Genomic DNA, 15,990 nt, shown 5'->3' on the forward strand with positions numbered 1-15,990 from the left:
CACGCATGACGTGTGTATTTTTTATTAATTATTATTATTATTATTATTATTATTATTATTATTATTATTATCATTATCTTTCCTATATATAAATAATCTCTCCTTTAGACATCATTTTTTGTTTTACCAAAATTGCCCTTTGTCTATTTTTTTAAAATTTTAATATTTTAAATCGCATTTTAGTCTCTCGATAATTTTTATCATTGTAATTTAGTCCCTCGATAATTTTTATATCACATTAATAAAAAATAATGTACAAGCGTGCATCGCGTGCACCAATACACTAGTTATATTATAATAGTTGAGAGACCTAGAGAAATCGTTTATGTGTGTACACCATCTTTTGTTTCTATTTTTTTCTCTCTCCTTCACTTTTACATGTTATTCCATAATTTTCCTTTCTATCCACAACGCCACTAAAAACCTTCCCCTCACTCCACCTTTCACATGAAAAAAATCATATTTTATAATACACGTGAAGCGTGTGCATTTTTTACTAGTATATATAATATATTTATGCATATGTGTGTGTTGTTTTGACCACTTACTTTATTATTATTTACCAATAACTCTTCGAAATCTTTGAAAATGACGTCTTAGTTGATTATTTGTTTCGTTCAGCGTTTGACTAAAATCTATAAATGATTATAATTATAAACCATTATGTTATCTACTAGTAAGTTTATTGTTCAACAATATCACACACATACACACACACACATATAGATATATATCCATGATACATGTCGATTATCCGCATTTTCAGTAAAACGTTACATATTTTACATAAAAAAATAGCAACTTTCATTCAAATTAGCATATATTACCTAACATAACTAACAAAAAAAATGATATTTTTACATTGAAAATTAATATTTTAAAATATATAAAAAAATTGTAATTCAAATTAAAATATATTACACAATATTTTTTATACATGACTAACAAAAAGGCTAGGCTCAATTTGGATCTCTCTCACAAAGTCATTGTGAGACGACAATATTTATAGGCTTGTAGCCATCATTTTTGCTCAATGCAGACCATTTATTTGGCCATTTATAGTAGATAGATGATAGACTACAACGACGTTAGATGATTCATATAATTAATTCTATCCAGTTGAGATAAAATGTTATTGTTGTCAGACCATTTATAATCTTATGTAATGATTTAATGTAAATATTTCCTAATAATTTATACACTTGTATTGTAATTTTAGTTAAGAAGCAATTTCACAAACACAATAATGTGAATGATTAGTATGGTGAAAAATGGATAATTCCAATTTTCGATGACAGCAAAACAAATTTAAGAATTTATGTAATTTTATTTTTTGAGGATACCATTAATCCTTACGATAATTATTTTTGGAAGTACAACATTCTGATGCACAGGTACAACCCTTTGGTTCAAAATTTGAAGAGCTTGCGAGTCCGAAAATGTAGTTAAATTGCGCCGCCGTCGTATTAAGTCTACGGCAGTCAATAAAAGCGGAAAATATATAGAAAGAAAATGGTAAATTTCTTTCCTTTTCTCCATCGCTCTTTCTGAAGAGGAGAGAGAGAGAGACACACACAATATATATATATATATAAGAATATAACTGTAGAGAGAGAAAGTAGCGGTGTCTGGATTGAGGGAGGAACTAGGAAGTGCGTGCTCGGAATTGGATTGGCAGTCTCGCCTGAAATCCTCGTCGCCGCTTCGTCGGAAAGCGGCTGCTCGGGAAGGGAGTTTCTTCTCTTGGTGAAATTTGGAGGATCGGAGCTAGGGCTTTTCGTTAGTGGTTTTTGGTAATGCGAATTATCAAGAATTCAAACTCCGATCTTGTAGCAAGATTTTGAAGTTTAGGGTTTTGAGTGAGAAATGGACGTGGATTCTGCTATGGCTACTGACAACGATCACGATCCGTCGGAGCAGGCAGCCACTGCTAATGGTGAGGACCAGCCTACGGAATCCGAGTCCTCGTCGTTACATGCGCAGCAGCTGCAGCAAAGTGATGGTAACAGCAGTGTTAGTAGTAGTAATAGTGGTGGTGGAGCTTTGCTGGCGGGGCCGCGCTGCGCCCCTAATTACAGCGTGGTTAATGCCGTAATCGAGAAGAAGGAGGATGGTCCAGGGCCTCGGTGTGGACACACCCTGACAGCTGTGCCAGCTGTCGGGGAGGAGGGGAGTTCCGGGTATCTTGGCCCTAGATTGATTCTCTTCGGCGGGGCGACAGCGCTTGAAGGGAATTCTGCATCTGGAACTCCATCCTCTGCCGGAAGTGCGGGAATTCGTATGCTTTTCCAACCTAGGAATTATGGATGATTTTCAATTTTTTTTTAAAAAAAAATTTAATTTCGAGTTTCATTTCTTGTTTCAATTATAGGAAGATGATGGTTTTTTTTCCACCTAATTCTGGTTTTGTGTTGAGTTTGAACTTAATTTTATAGCAATTTTAGCTTTTCTTTTTTCTTGGAAAGTTCTAGACTTTAACCTTTGTTTTCTCTCTTGGATAATCGTTATAGGGTTCCTTGGTGATTTTTTAATTGCGTCAATGCAAATATAATTTAATAAATCAGGAATTGAAAGCGGATTAAGTCGTGTATCAAGATAGTAGAGATCAAGATGGAGTATATTCGCCGCAGTTTTCTAGAATAGTTATCTTGCTTGCCTGTGTTAATTGAGAGTGTACCCGCATGCTTTTAGTTTTGTAGATTGCGATGATGTGAAGAACGTCTGTTTTATCTTCATTTATTTTTTGGAGTGATAGATTTTGGTACAAATCTTAATTATAGTTGGGCTGCAGAATGTTATCAACTCTATTTTCTATTGAGCTAAGTGTGAACTCCCTCTCTATGTTTTTTGAAAATCGTTTCAGTTCATAGGCAAACATTTTTCCCTGGCATATATAAATTTTAAAATATTTATCGGTGAAAAATATCTATGATGTTATGTTAATCTTAATAGTTAAAATGGACTTTCATAGGGATGCTAATGACATTTAATCGTATATTTATTTGCAGGATTAGCAGGGGCTACTGCTGATGTTCATTCTTACGACGTGTTAACGAATAAATGGTCTCGGTAAGATGAGTCGATTGCTGATCTACTTGGAGCCTTTATGTTTCATCTGTTGTTTTTTTCCTAGCTTGCTCACTCTTTCTCTTATTTTGAACTTTTGTAATTGTGACGTGGGGCTTTACTACGAGCAGAATCACACCAATTGGAGAACCACCGACACCTAGGGCAGCTCACGTCGCAACTGCTGTGGGTACAATGGTTGTTATTCAGGTATGTTGACGCAGAACGATGTTAAATACTTACCTGTGATCTGGATATGATGCTTTGATGTTCATCTTCATAGGGTGGGATTGGCCCAGCTGGTTTGTCTGCAGAAGATCTTCATGTTCTTGACCTTACGCAACAACGGCCAAGATGGCACAGGTCAGTGCTTTTTTTTTCATGAAAAAGTGAATCTATGCATGTTTGGCACATTAACTTGTGAGTAAAAAAAGTGAATCTATGCATGTTTGGCACATTAACTTGTGAGTAATTGTTGCACTCACTCTGACAATTTCATCTCTTAAATAATTGCTGGACTGAAATTTCTGTTAGGGTTGTGGTCCAAGGCCCTGGACCAGGACCTCGATACGGTCATGTAATGGCTTTGGTGGGGCAACGATATCTCATGGCAATTGGCGGAAATGACGGTTGGTATCACGTTGGTTTTGGTAGTTTCTCTCTTTCTGCTTTGTAATATCTGTTGTCCGATATATCTGCGCATGCTTACTAGGAAAGAGGCCTCTAGCTGATGTATGGGCTCTGGACACTGCTGCTAAGCCATATGAATGGCGTAAACTGGAACCTGAGGGCGAAGGTCCACCTCCATGCATGTGAGTTCCAGATACTTTCTCATAGACTTGAGTAAATGTTTATTTTTTCTTATTACCTTTTATGCTCACTCTGGCATTAGGATTGTTTTACTTGAGTACTTCAATTCTAGTGCTTTATCTGACATATGAATATGATTTTTTTATTAAATTAAGTTTTCATCTGATTATGTTATTTGGATAGGCTGGAATATTATTTGATGTGATACTATCTTTGTTTACAATTTTGTTTTGCTTCTAGGTTCATATTTCAGTGTAACTGTTAATATGTAGTGTTAGGGTCTGTGTGTGTCTGTATGAATGTTTATTACAGTTGAATGTCGATGGTTGAAATAGTTTATGTATGTTGACGGAAGCATGCTAAGTCTCTGCCCCTTTTGAACTGGATACTTTTAAGGTGTTTAAGGCTAGATTTTACAAGGTTTAACAATACAAAATCTGGTCTTAAGTAAATAAAACAAGCCACTATTCCTGAAAACTTGGGGCCTTGTTCTTTCTTGATGACCTCTTCTTTGATCTTGTCTGCATGTTGTTTACTTCTTTAGTTCATGCATCTTCCTTTTGTTTTGCTGTTTTCCTTATGCATACTAGACCAATGAAAAGAAACTGAAAAACATTTATTATTCCTCTAACCGATGCATATGGCTTACTTATAAGTTATATGCATATATGGTTTGGAACATGTTTTTTTTACTCTTTAGTTACTCAATATTTAATGTTCTTTCACCCTTCTATGAACCTTGAATGATTGTTCATTATTGATGTTGCAATTATGTATTTTCCTGTTTTTGTTGTCTTGGAATATTTTCTGTTGTAACTTGCATAGTTGTTTTTGGTTCTCTGGTTTTTGCTAGTTGAAAAGTTCTATGGCAAGTCGAAGTGTCTTGGCTTCATGAATTATACTTCTTTTTTCTTTTCTTATTGATCTTGTCTTACTGACAAGTTATGAATTTTCTATTTATTTGTTTTCTCTCGGGCTGATGATATTTTGTTCTTGCATTGTGAAGTGCTATTCGCTGGTGTCCATTTAGTGGGCTCCTTATTTGATGTACTCAGTCTTAATGCTATTGGACTTTATTTTTCTTGAAAAACAGCTTCCATCTGTTTTTAATTGGAGGATTGTGGTATGAATGTGGTTCAGTTACATTATTTTTCTGTTCACACACTGATCATCCGTCTTGCTTGTGTGTTGACCTAGGTATGCAACTGCAAGTGCACGTTCTGATGGTCTTCTTTTACTCTGTGGTGGGAGGGATGCGAATAGTGTGGTTAGTGTGATTTTCCATCAATAATTCATGTTTTTATGGGATTGACTTATTAGTGCTTTACTTAATTTGCTTTCACATGGATTTGCTTTACCTCTATAACCTATTTTACTTGCTTTATTTCCTTGGTTCATAATATTTTCTTAAAATCACTCAGTTCTTAGATCTGGTTTGTTTAGATTAAGGGAATAGTCTCTAATAATTTGCTCGCATGCACTTGTTTCCCATGTAAAATAGTGCCTTGGGTAAGTGGTGTGAAATATAGTCCAGTCAAATAACTCCTACATTTTCCACACCAAATTTACTCAAGATCCAAAATTTAGGAAATCTCTATGGCTGTAACTACAACTTAAGGGCTCTACATGTTATTTGGTGCTGTCTTTTGTGCTCTATCCCAATATTCTTTTTCTGTTTTTTTTTTAAAATGCGCAAAGGCAATTGTCTCATGTAAAAGAACAAAACAACAAATAAATAGATAATTCTATGGCTGAAGGTTTAATAATGTCTGTTATAGGATGGAATCGTGTTCATCTTAACCAGTAGATTTAACACCTTGATCATTGGTTTTTGATTTTATAGATTCTCTAGTAATAATCTAGGCAATTGATGTAGTTCTATTTCCAGTTGTTCAGAGTAAGGGCTAATATTGCTAAAGGTTCTCTTAGGCTATGTTTCTTGTGCATAATTAGAATCTGACTATTTACTTATCCGGTAAGATCCAATAAATGGTTGCATAAAAATAGTACAACTTCAAATCTGGGGCCTGCAAGATTGCACTCCTATTAATTGATTGTGGAGAATTCCTATTTCGCCTGATCTCTAAGCCACAATTAAACAGTACCTTGGATTACAGTATGCTTTTACTATTATTCCTCCCTCTCTATCCAGATTCTTATCAAACCATTCCCAAAAAACTAAAAGTAGCAGAAGGGTCTTTTTGTTTTACAATCACAACCTAACTCCACATCCAATTATTTACACCAAACAATTAATTAACTATCACATTCTTCTTCTTATCCAATCAAATCAAATTATTTATCATTCCATAAATAATAATGCATTACTTAACCTCCAACCAAGCACAACGTTAGGATATGTTTTAGCTGTAAGGACTACTATCCTTGACAAGATTGTTCATGATTTTGTAAAATGTTTACAGTTTGAATCAATATTTTAATATTTCAATCACATCCAGCTATAAATCTTTACTTATTTAGTTCTTAATTTGAGAGTGTGGTTTGGGTAAGTTTTAGTTTTCCGGGGGTGAATAATCTAATTTAAATGTTTATTTGACATAAAGATACCTAGTAGTCCTTATTGTGTGTAAGTGCATTCCTTTTACAATAATGATTGATTTTGCTAAGTTGGTGAACAAGACTGTAATCTCCTTAACAGTAATTTTTTGGTGATTCTTGGCTCTCTGTTTAATGCTCTTCTTTTAATGATATCACACAGCCACTGGCTAGTGCATATGGCCTGGCCAAACACAGAGATGGTCGTTGGGAATGGGCCATCGCGCCCGGGGTGTCACCATCTCCCAGATATCAACACGCGGCAGTAAGCTCTTTTTTTAATTAGTCAAGAAAAATAATGTTATTTCATTTTTAAAATCATTGATAAATAAGGGTTAATGATCCTTCTATTCTGTGGAGAAAACTTCCAGTTTATATTGTCTTTTTAGGTTTTTGTTAATGCACGCCTTCATGTATCTGGAGGGGCACTTGGCGGCGGACGCATGGTGGAGGACTCATCAAGTGTTGCTGGTATTTTTCAATACACTTTTTATACGTTAATTTCTTTAACCTACCAAAAAATACTTTTATTTCAAAATAAATCTGAAGTACATTTACGTCTTGAAATGATCTTTAGATATTTTATTCCTTTTGCAGTATTGGATACTGCAGCAGGAGTTTGGTGTGACACAAAGTCTGTTGTTACAAGTCCCAGAACTGGTAGATATAGTGCTGATGCTGCTGGTGGGGATGCAGCAGTTGAATTGACGAGGCGTTGTAGACATGCTTCCGCTGCCGTGGGTGACTTGATCTTCATATATGGGGGGCTGCGTGGTGGTGAGACATTGTATCGCTAAGTCAGTAAATCTTTATATTAATTTTTCTGGAGTTCGCACCAGGGATTATTGGTTTGTTTTTTTGCTAAGCCTCTTGAGAATAATGGTTTACTTGAAACACTGTGGCTGGACTTGCATTTGTTTACAGCATTTCTGTGTACTTAGTTGGAAACAAATGTGAAAGATGAAATTGGTTTTCTATGTTGAATGTATTCAATGTAGATGATTGCCTTATGTTCATCTTTCCATGTCTTCTTAGTAAGTTCAAATTTTGGAGTGCATAATGTTAAGAAAATGAAACAATAAAGACGAGCTGCTGGCAGGCTTGCTAGCTAAGTTGCCTTCTACTAGCGGTTTGCTGAGAAGTTTGTTGAAACACAAATTACTATCATTATGTTGCATCTCTCAGAGCATTTCTCGTGTTAAGCAATATTGATTATCTTTTAAAAATCTTACTTTTTAGCCATCTGTTATTCGTAACTTGGAATCAAATGCTAGATTTTATTGCAAATAATTATCTTGTTTATGGTTTTTGCAAATCCCTGATCCAGAACTTTATACAGGATATTGCTCCATACAATTTAACAAATTTGTTATGCAGTTAGATGTGTCATTTACTTTTATTAACATTTGGAACGGTTGTTGCTTTAGGGGTTTTGCTTGATGATTTGCTAGTTGCTGAAGATCTGGCCGCTGCTGAAACGACGAGTGCAGCTTCACACGCAGCTGCTGCAGCTGCTGCTTCCAATATGCAACAAGCAAGGCTACAAGGAAGATATGGATTCAATGATGATCGAACCAGGGCATCAGTGCCTGATGAAGATACTGATAGCTCAGTTGTGGTAGGAAGTCCTGTTGCTACCCCTGTAAATGGTGATATGTATACAGATATAAGTACAGAAAATGCAATGCTCCAAGGTTCCCGGTAAAACTATATTTGTATTTATACATGTTGTATATTTTGCTCATAAATTTGACTTTGCTGGTTTCTTCCAGTGCTTTATACTGAATAGAATATTTCACACAGGAGACTAAGCAGAGGTGTTGAATACTTAGTTGAGGCAGCAGCAGCAGAAGCAGAGGCTATTAGTGCTACGTTAGCAGCGGCTAAAGCTCGACAAATTAATGGGGAAGTTGAACTGCCAGAGAGAGATCGTGGGGCAGAGGCAACCCCGAGTGGAAAACAGATATCTACCTTGATTAAACCTGATTCTGCAGATTCAAATATTTCTGTCCCGGCTGGAGTTAGGCTTCATCATCGTGCCGTGAGTATCTATGATACATAAATGTATTGCTTATGTCCATTTTATAAATCACCACTGTTTTCGTTGCCCATAATTTTGTTCAATTGCTGTCATTACATTTGCAGGTGGTTGTAGCCGCAGAAACTGGCGGTGCTTTAGGTGGTATGGTTAGGCAGCTGTCAATTGATCAATTTGAAAACGAAGGCAGGCGGGTTAGTTATGGAACTCCAGAAAGTGCAACAGCAGCTAGGAAACTATTGGATCGACAAATGTCTATTAACAGTGTACCGAAGAAGGTAGTTTGGCCTCCTCACGATTCTATTTGCATTAACGTGAGGTTTTTTGTGATTTGAATAGAGGGACGTCGGTGATGAGTTCTGAGTTAAATTATTGATGAAAGATATTGCTTTCTTCTTCCACTTTAGATTTTGTAGTTGTAGTGTTGGATGGCTTGTTGACCGGTTCGATAATGTATGATGCAGTCAAAGTGCATTCGGCAGCATAAAAAGGATTTTTTCTTTAAAATGTGAATGCTCTAAAAATCAATCACATGGTTATGTTTTTCAGGTCTGCGTAGCTTCTTAAATTTGTTTTCAGTGATTCATGTAGCTATTTATCATAGGCTTTTGGTTGCTAAATTAGAATAATGACCTTTGCACCATGGATATTTTATTTGGTACTAAAAGATTATTAGGAAGCCTCATGGTCAAGCTCTACTTGTCTCTCAGGTGATTGCTCACCTTTTGAAACCTCGTGGTTGGAAGCCTCCAGTTCGGCGGCAATTTTTCTTGGATTGCAATGAGATCGCAGATCTCTGTGATAGTGCTGAGAGGATATTTTCCAGTGAGCCTAGTGTATTGCAGCTGAAGGCTCCTATTAAAATATTTGGGGATTTGCATGGGCAGTTTGGGGATCTCATGCGTCTTTTTGATGAGTATGGATCCCCTTCAACTGCTGGTGATATTGCGTAAGTTTTAGACTCACATCTTAATCCATGCTCTCGAATGCCGACCCAATTAATTTATTAGAAAATTGTGTTGTTTGTTGTCTAAATTGCTTGCTGATAGACATCTTTTTGACGTCTCTTTTGTGACAATGTCTTTTACTGTGAAATTTGTGTTGGCTGCCAAAATTTCTGTGACCTCTTAATTCTTATGTTGTTGCATGTGCTTTTGGATTTGCTGTCATGTTTAAAATTTAGTTTGTGTAAATCCTTGATTTGCTTAGTGATGTAATAATGTTTGTAATTTAATGTAAACACTGCCTACTATTCTGATTCAGTGATTTGGGGTTGTAACTTCCTAAACTATGAGCAACAATACTCATTTTCTCATCTCATACCTAATGTTTTTGCTTCACGTGTATTTTCCTGTTTAATTATGCTATGTAAACATCAGAAATATAATTTTGATTTCATCAGTAATATATTAGGCAGTTTGGATGGCACCTGCTGTCAGGTTCTATTCAGAAGGCTACATATCTAGGTGGTGGAATTGATTTTACTTTCAACCCTCCTTATGAATACCATGTGACGGACTGCATCTGTCAATTTTACTTTCAACCCTCCTTATGAATACCATGTGACGGACTGCATCTGTGATTTTATGTTTTTGCCCTTTCCAAAATGACGACCTGAATTATTGTTCTGATGTCGAGCCTCATTATTCCCATTTTAAATGCTTGCTTTACTCTTACCTTCCTTCGCTTGCTCTTACTATTTCAATCTATGGTAAACATAATTTTAGAAGTATTTTAAATATAGTTGGATACAGTAGAGTGTCAATAAATGAAAGGATAAATGGTAGCAAATACGAAAATTATTTACACACTACAAATAATAGGAATGCTTTCTTAGTTTCTCTTTGGCATCTGATATCCGTCCCTATCTATTGATATCTGTTCATGCTATTTGCCTTTGTGATGTCACAAATTAACACAATGCAGGCACAGCAGTTTTGTCAAAAAGGTTTTAAGTTACAAATTTGTCATCATTATTTTGCGATAATGGCGCTTTTGATGAGTTAAATCTAATGGAACACATTTTGTGATGTTTCATTAGGTGCTAAGTATATAATGACATCTAGCGAGGCCATAAATAATTTTAATGATGATGTGGCATCTCTCTATCTATTTGACTCTTGAGTTTGTTTGTTTCCATGGGATTCTGACTGTTATAGATTTCCATCAGATATATTGATTATCTCTTCTTGGGAGATTATGTTGATCGTGGTCAACACAGCTTGGAGACCATAACACTACTCCTGGCTTTAAAGGTGCCTGACACATTCTCATATGCTGCATCTACCCTCAATATACTACTCCAATTTAAACTGTTGGTCTATTTTAGGTTGAGCATCCACATCAAATACATTTGATCCGTGGCAATCATGAAGCTGCAGATATCAACGCCCTTTTTGGCTTTCGAATTGAGTGCATCGAGCGCATGGTAAATTATCGTCAACTCTTTTTGGTTTGCATTGTTATTTGGATCAAAACGTGGATCTTATGGTTGTTTCACGTGCAGGGTGAGCGAGATGGAATATGGGCCTGGCATCGTATAAACCGGCTGTTTAATTGGCTTCCTCTGGCTGCATTGATTGAGAAAAAAATTATTTGCATGCATGGTGGTATTGGGAGATCAATAAACCATATGGAACAGATCGAGAATATTCAGCGGCCAATCACAATGGAAGCAGGTTCCATTGTTCTGATGGACTTGTTGTGGTTAGTGAATGTCTGCTCTTGTTGTGTTTTTAATTCTTGTCCTTGTTATAAATTTATGTATGATTTGTTGTTGATGTGAATCTATCATTGTAGGTCCGATCCTACTGAAAACGACAGTGTGGAAGGACTGCGGCCGAATGCAAGAGGTCCTGGTTTGGTTACCTTTGGGGTAGGTGTCTCTCTCGACGGTTTCGCATTGTTCAGTCATAACTTGTAGTGAACAGAGTTGCTTCTAATACCCTTGCGGTCCGTTAAAGACTTCTTCACTTTTGGAACTTCTCGCGCCTGTTCATGCTTTTGCTCTTTTGCTTGAGTGCAAACATGCCAAGTTATTTGTTCAAGCATTTTTCGCTTGTTCCCTTTTGTCATTTTATAGTTGCAGATTATGCTTCTTTGGCCAAGCTAATCCGATTTTACATTTTAGCTTTTAGAGTCCGGCAAATTGGATGGGGTCCTTGTGTTATGAATATTTTGCACGTTAATTTTGGCAAAGAGTGATTTAAACCATAGGTTTAATAATCTTCTAGTTTGTATTCCACTTTAGTGGTTTCTTTCTTGCAAATCGAGAAAACTCGCGTTTTGGAAACTCAAGGAACAATATTGGTTGAATGAGACTTTAAATTTATATCAATAAATGATTTGAGTCCAGTGAACTGTTAGATTTTAGTTCTACTTGGTTATCAAATCAATCATCTGAAATATTGAGTAAATGCAGCTTAGTCAGCCTGGCAGATTCATCCTTTATTATTTTTATTACTTTTTCCGTGTTCCCCTACGTTAACTTGATCATGGTTGTGATCAAATGACTGCCCAAGCAGAAGCCCTCTTTACTGGGTGGAATGGCCAGTGGCGCTGTGTATTGGTTCTAGCAGCCCAACCAAGAGCCCAGGCACATTAAAAGATATTTATTAGCATCACGTGTAGGAGAAGTTTTGGAAAACCCTCGTTAATTTCTCTCGCTAAACTTTTATTTATTTTTCTGCTTTCGGAAATAAATTGGTTAGGAGATTAAGGAGTCTTCATTTTAGGAAATCCTAGATTATTATCGAGAAATATAAAAAATTTCCTTCTAAAGAGCATTAACGAGATCGAGGGTTCTCTCATTAACCCAGCCCTTACCACATTTATCACAATAGGGAAAAAGGGACGCAAAACCTCTAAAAGGATCACCGATCTATACGATAGACCAGTTAATCGTCCCATAACCCGAGCTATATCCTTGGGCCATAACAAACTGGTACCAGAGCCAGCAACTGTGGGTGATTACAGCACACTCCAGCTACACTTTAAAGCCTTTCTCAAGGTATATCACGAGGACAAAGTTAGAACCGAACAGTGGCAGCAAGCATTGCCGTTCAACTCAAGGAATTGTACAGAAAGTTGTCACATATGAAGGTGGAACTTTCGAACAAAGGAGGGGGGAGAACAGCGACACTCGTGAATCCTTCCAGAAGCGCACACATGAACCAGGGAGAGGAGACCCATTCATCAGTCCCCACGTTATGCCAAGTTGGATTTCTCGCAATATGATGGGCTATTTGATCCGCTAGGATTTCTCAGCAGGTGCCAACATTTTTTCCGCCATCAAAGAACTCCAGATGAAGATAAGGTTGGGTTGGCTTCTTTACATTGATGGAGAGCCAGCTCTTGTTCTTGAAATTAGAGTGTGACCACCAAAGTTTACATCGGGAGGAATTCAAAACTCAATGTAATTTACGTACGAGTCCGTCCATGCAAAGCAATAACCTGGGGGACTTGTCCAAATTGCGCCAGGATGGAACGGTAGATAGATGATTACCAACTCCGCTTTGAGCAATTAGCCGCTCGAACAAGATCTTTGACCAATTTGCACGAGGTTCGGATATATATCAGTGGGCTCCAGGAACAAATCGCCGAAGAAGTTGAGCTGCAACATCCTTCTTTTCTTATTGGTGACATGAGCCTTGCGAGATAGTGTAGAAAGAGTATCAGAATTTTCAACAAAGCACCATAGCACCCAGCAGCTAATTCTTCGAAAACCCCATTTGTCAAGAGGCTAAGCAGAATTGCAATTGAGGAGAGGGGAGGGCTAAGCGTCTCTATTTCTACTCTGATGAAATATATAATCGCTGCCATCAATGTAAATAATTATTTTGGCTTGAAGGAATCGAAGATGTTACTGCTTGGAATTGAACCTGGAAACAGGGATGTTTGCGGCCGTTTGGTTCCCGGCTATCATGTGTTTGGGTAAGCGCGTTTTCCAGGATGGAAGTGATGTACAGTTCGACCAGCCGAGCCAAGAGCTCAAGCACATTAAATGTTATTTATATTTTATCAGCTTCCCTAGATAAACTTTTATTTATTTTTTCTCCTTTCAAATAAGGATAATTCACTATAATCTGGGAATTAATTAGGTAGGAGATCAAGTATTCATTTTAGAAAATCCTCCATTATTATTGAATTAAAAGAATTCTTATATGTTTTATCCTACATTTGGAATGTTTCTTTCTTTATGATGTGATGAAAGTTCAGCCCTTGTAGCTTTGGTCTATTGTTGATATGATCAGGGTCTTGTTTAGCCTTATGTCGTTGGCGGATCACTTGTTCGCTTCTTGTAACTAATAGCCTTTATGCATATAATAAAATATCGTTTCTTATCTAAAAAAAATTCAGTCCTTGGATTATTAACACATGATGTCAAATTTCATTAAAATGTGAGGGACCTACACAATCCTATAGTTTTGGGATATGGGGAGAATTACTCCAGGTGGAGGATAGCGCAACTCAATTAAATTAGGGGTCTTAACTCTTAAGTTTAGGGAGAACTTTCGTTACTGTTGGTCAGAACTTTTGTATAAATGCAAGTTTATTTATCCAGAAATTTCCTTCTAAAGAGTATCACAAGATCTGAGGGAGAAAGGAACGCAAAACCTCTAAGGCGATCACCGACCTATACGATAAACCCGTTAATCGTCCCATCGCTTTCAAATTCCTTTGGCTCTAATAGGTTGCACAGGGTTGACCATGCAGCACCGTTTCTCACATATATTTCTTTTTCTTTTTTTACCCCTTTAACGACAAAAATTGTTTGTTACAACACCATGAATTCCGTGACTTTTTCTGCTTCATTTAGATGTTATTACTTTCGTGTTTATTCTTCATAGCAAAGATTGAAAGATGCTTCCATCATCACGTGTTTAACAGCAACTGCAATCTTGCTGATGCTTTTTGGTTCATTCCTGTTCTTTTTGTTGCAGCCTGATCGAGTTATGGAATTTTGTAATAACAACGATCTTCAGTTAATTGTCCGAGCACATGAATGTGTGATGGATGGATTTGAACGATTTGCCCAAGGGCATTTAATCACTCTCTTCTCAGCGACGAACTACTGTGGTATGCCCTAATTCTCTATATAATTACATAATCTGTATATTCGCGAATAATCTTGACTTTATCCTCTAAAGTTTGACTTGTTTATTTCTTGATTTGTTTCTTCAGGTACTGCAAATAATGCCGGTGCTATCTTGGTATTGGGCAGAGATTTAGTGGTCGTTCCGAAACTAATTCATCCACTACCCCCTGCGATTTCATCTCCGGAGACTTCTCCTGAACGCCATATAGAAGACACGTGGATGCAGGTGCTTCAGTTACCTCATTCTCCTTGTTTTTGACACTTGTCTTTTCTTTAACTAACCAAGCTGTTATATACCGATATTGATCTGCTGCCTGTTCGTGGACATAGGAACTCAATGCTAACAGACCACCTACACCCACTAGAGGCCGTCCTCAAGTTGCTAATGACCGAGGTTCTCTTGCTTGGATTTAGATTATGCTCCCAGATTTATTTCCTATACTTCTTCCAGGCCTGTGTTAATATACCTGGAATTTCCAGTGATTTGTACATAGCATGATGCTATATGGAGAGTTCCCGGTAAATCTACAGTCCTCAGACGAAGGCTTTTAGCTTCTGGTATGTACTCTTGAGTGGCTTTCAGAAGATGAAGAGACTTGATTGATTGAAGTGTCACTCTTGCTTGTTGTGCTGAAAGATTTAATGGTTTGCAAACGACATCCTCTGTACATGATACTTGGACGGGTAGAATCAGTGTTATTTTCTTCATTGGATGGGTATTTCTTGGTAGTTTTATATTTTTTTTGGTCCTCCATTTAGGTGTATGATTTTGTATTCTGTATACATGATCGTTGAGATGTATCGGGTCCATATTTTCTTGGTCGTCGATGAATTATAGACGGTGTTGGCTTGTGTAATTCGTGTTTTTACTCTTGTATAATGTAAAAGTTGTGTGGTGATATCTCGCCATTGGCATTGGTTGGGTGCCTAATCCGATATACATGTTTGAGCATCGAATGACTATAAATCTGTGTTCCGGAGTGTTGAACTTGTTTTACTTTGGGCTTCATTTGAAGTTCTAGCATTGTATTATTGTCATGTTTTATATGTTTGTTTCTTTGGCACTAATTTTGTTAGTTCGATAGAAACTTCAGTTTTTGTTGAAGAAATAATTAAAATTGTATAGATAGTTAAACATACATACTGATGTGATGGTAGTTTATTTTAAAGGTGCCTGCACTCGTTGAAATATACGTTAAGTTGTTCCAGCTAAACATGTAAGAAACCATTTGGTTATCGCAAGATTATATAAAGTTCTATTTATTTATTTTAGTAATTCTTTTTGCAAAAAGTTGGAAATGTTTTCCCAGTTTCAAATCCATGTTTTACTCGGTATAGAACAAAAATGGACCAATTTTGGCCGTTAAATCCACCTCACGTTGACGTTCTCTGGGTGAGAGAGAATTGAACCCTTGAAACGAGA

General features: G+C 36.8%; 1 protein-coding gene across 3 annotated transcripts; it reads left to right on the forward strand.

The window, feature by feature from the left end:
- The first annotated feature begins 1,527 nt into the window (after positions 1 to 1,527).
- On the forward strand, positions 1,528 to 15,575 carry LOC140882052 (serine/threonine-protein phosphatase BSL3). Of its 3 annotated transcripts, XM_073287795.1 has the most exons (22): positions 1,529 to 2,278; positions 3,009 to 3,069; positions 3,198 to 3,276; positions 3,350 to 3,429; positions 3,601 to 3,695; positions 3,779 to 3,878; positions 5,074 to 5,143; positions 6,596 to 6,697; positions 6,822 to 6,903; positions 7,030 to 7,209; positions 7,860 to 8,133; positions 8,236 to 8,473; positions 8,578 to 8,748; positions 9,181 to 9,419; positions 10,641 to 10,725; positions 10,800 to 10,898; positions 10,977 to 11,176; positions 11,270 to 11,345; positions 14,413 to 14,548; positions 14,654 to 14,793; positions 14,898 to 14,961; positions 15,048 to 15,574. In XM_073287795.1, exons 1-22 carry the CDS (start codon positions 1,867 to 1,869, stop codon positions 15,059 to 15,061), a joined length of 2,997 nt encoding a protein of 998 aa, XP_073143896.1. In that variant the 5' UTR covers positions 1,529 to 1,866; the 3' UTR covers positions 15,062 to 15,574. The 3 variants fall into 3 exon arrangements, with proteins under 3 accessions (XP_073143894.1, XP_073143896.1, XP_073143895.1); XM_073287794.1 differs by having other exon boundaries at positions 1,530 to 2,278; positions 14,898 to 15,574; XM_073287793.1 differs by having other exon boundaries at positions 1,528 to 2,278; positions 10,800 to 11,176; positions 14,898 to 15,575.
- Positions 15,576 to 15,990: the final 415 nt, after the last annotated feature.

Source organism: Henckelia pumila, chromosome 2 (assembly GCF_033568475.1).
Source record: "Henckelia pumila isolate YLH828 chromosome 2, ASM3356847v2, whole genome shotgun sequence".
Taxonomy (NCBI): Eukaryota; Viridiplantae; Streptophyta; class Magnoliopsida; order Lamiales; family Gesneriaceae; genus Henckelia; species Henckelia pumila.

Coding starts and splice junctions, on each gene's coding strand:
- LOC140882052 (XM_073287793.1), top strand. CDS start 1,867: ATGGACGTGGATTCTGCTATGGCTACTGACAACGATCACGATCCGTCG. Junction 6,698..6,821: donor CCAGATATCAACACGCGGCA/GTAAGCTCTTTT, acceptor TTGTCTTTTTAG/GTTTTTGTTAATGCACGCCT. Junction 6,904..7,029: donor GGACTCATCAAGTGTTGCTG/GTATTTTTCAAT, acceptor TTCCTTTTGCAG/TATTGGATACTGCAGCAGGA.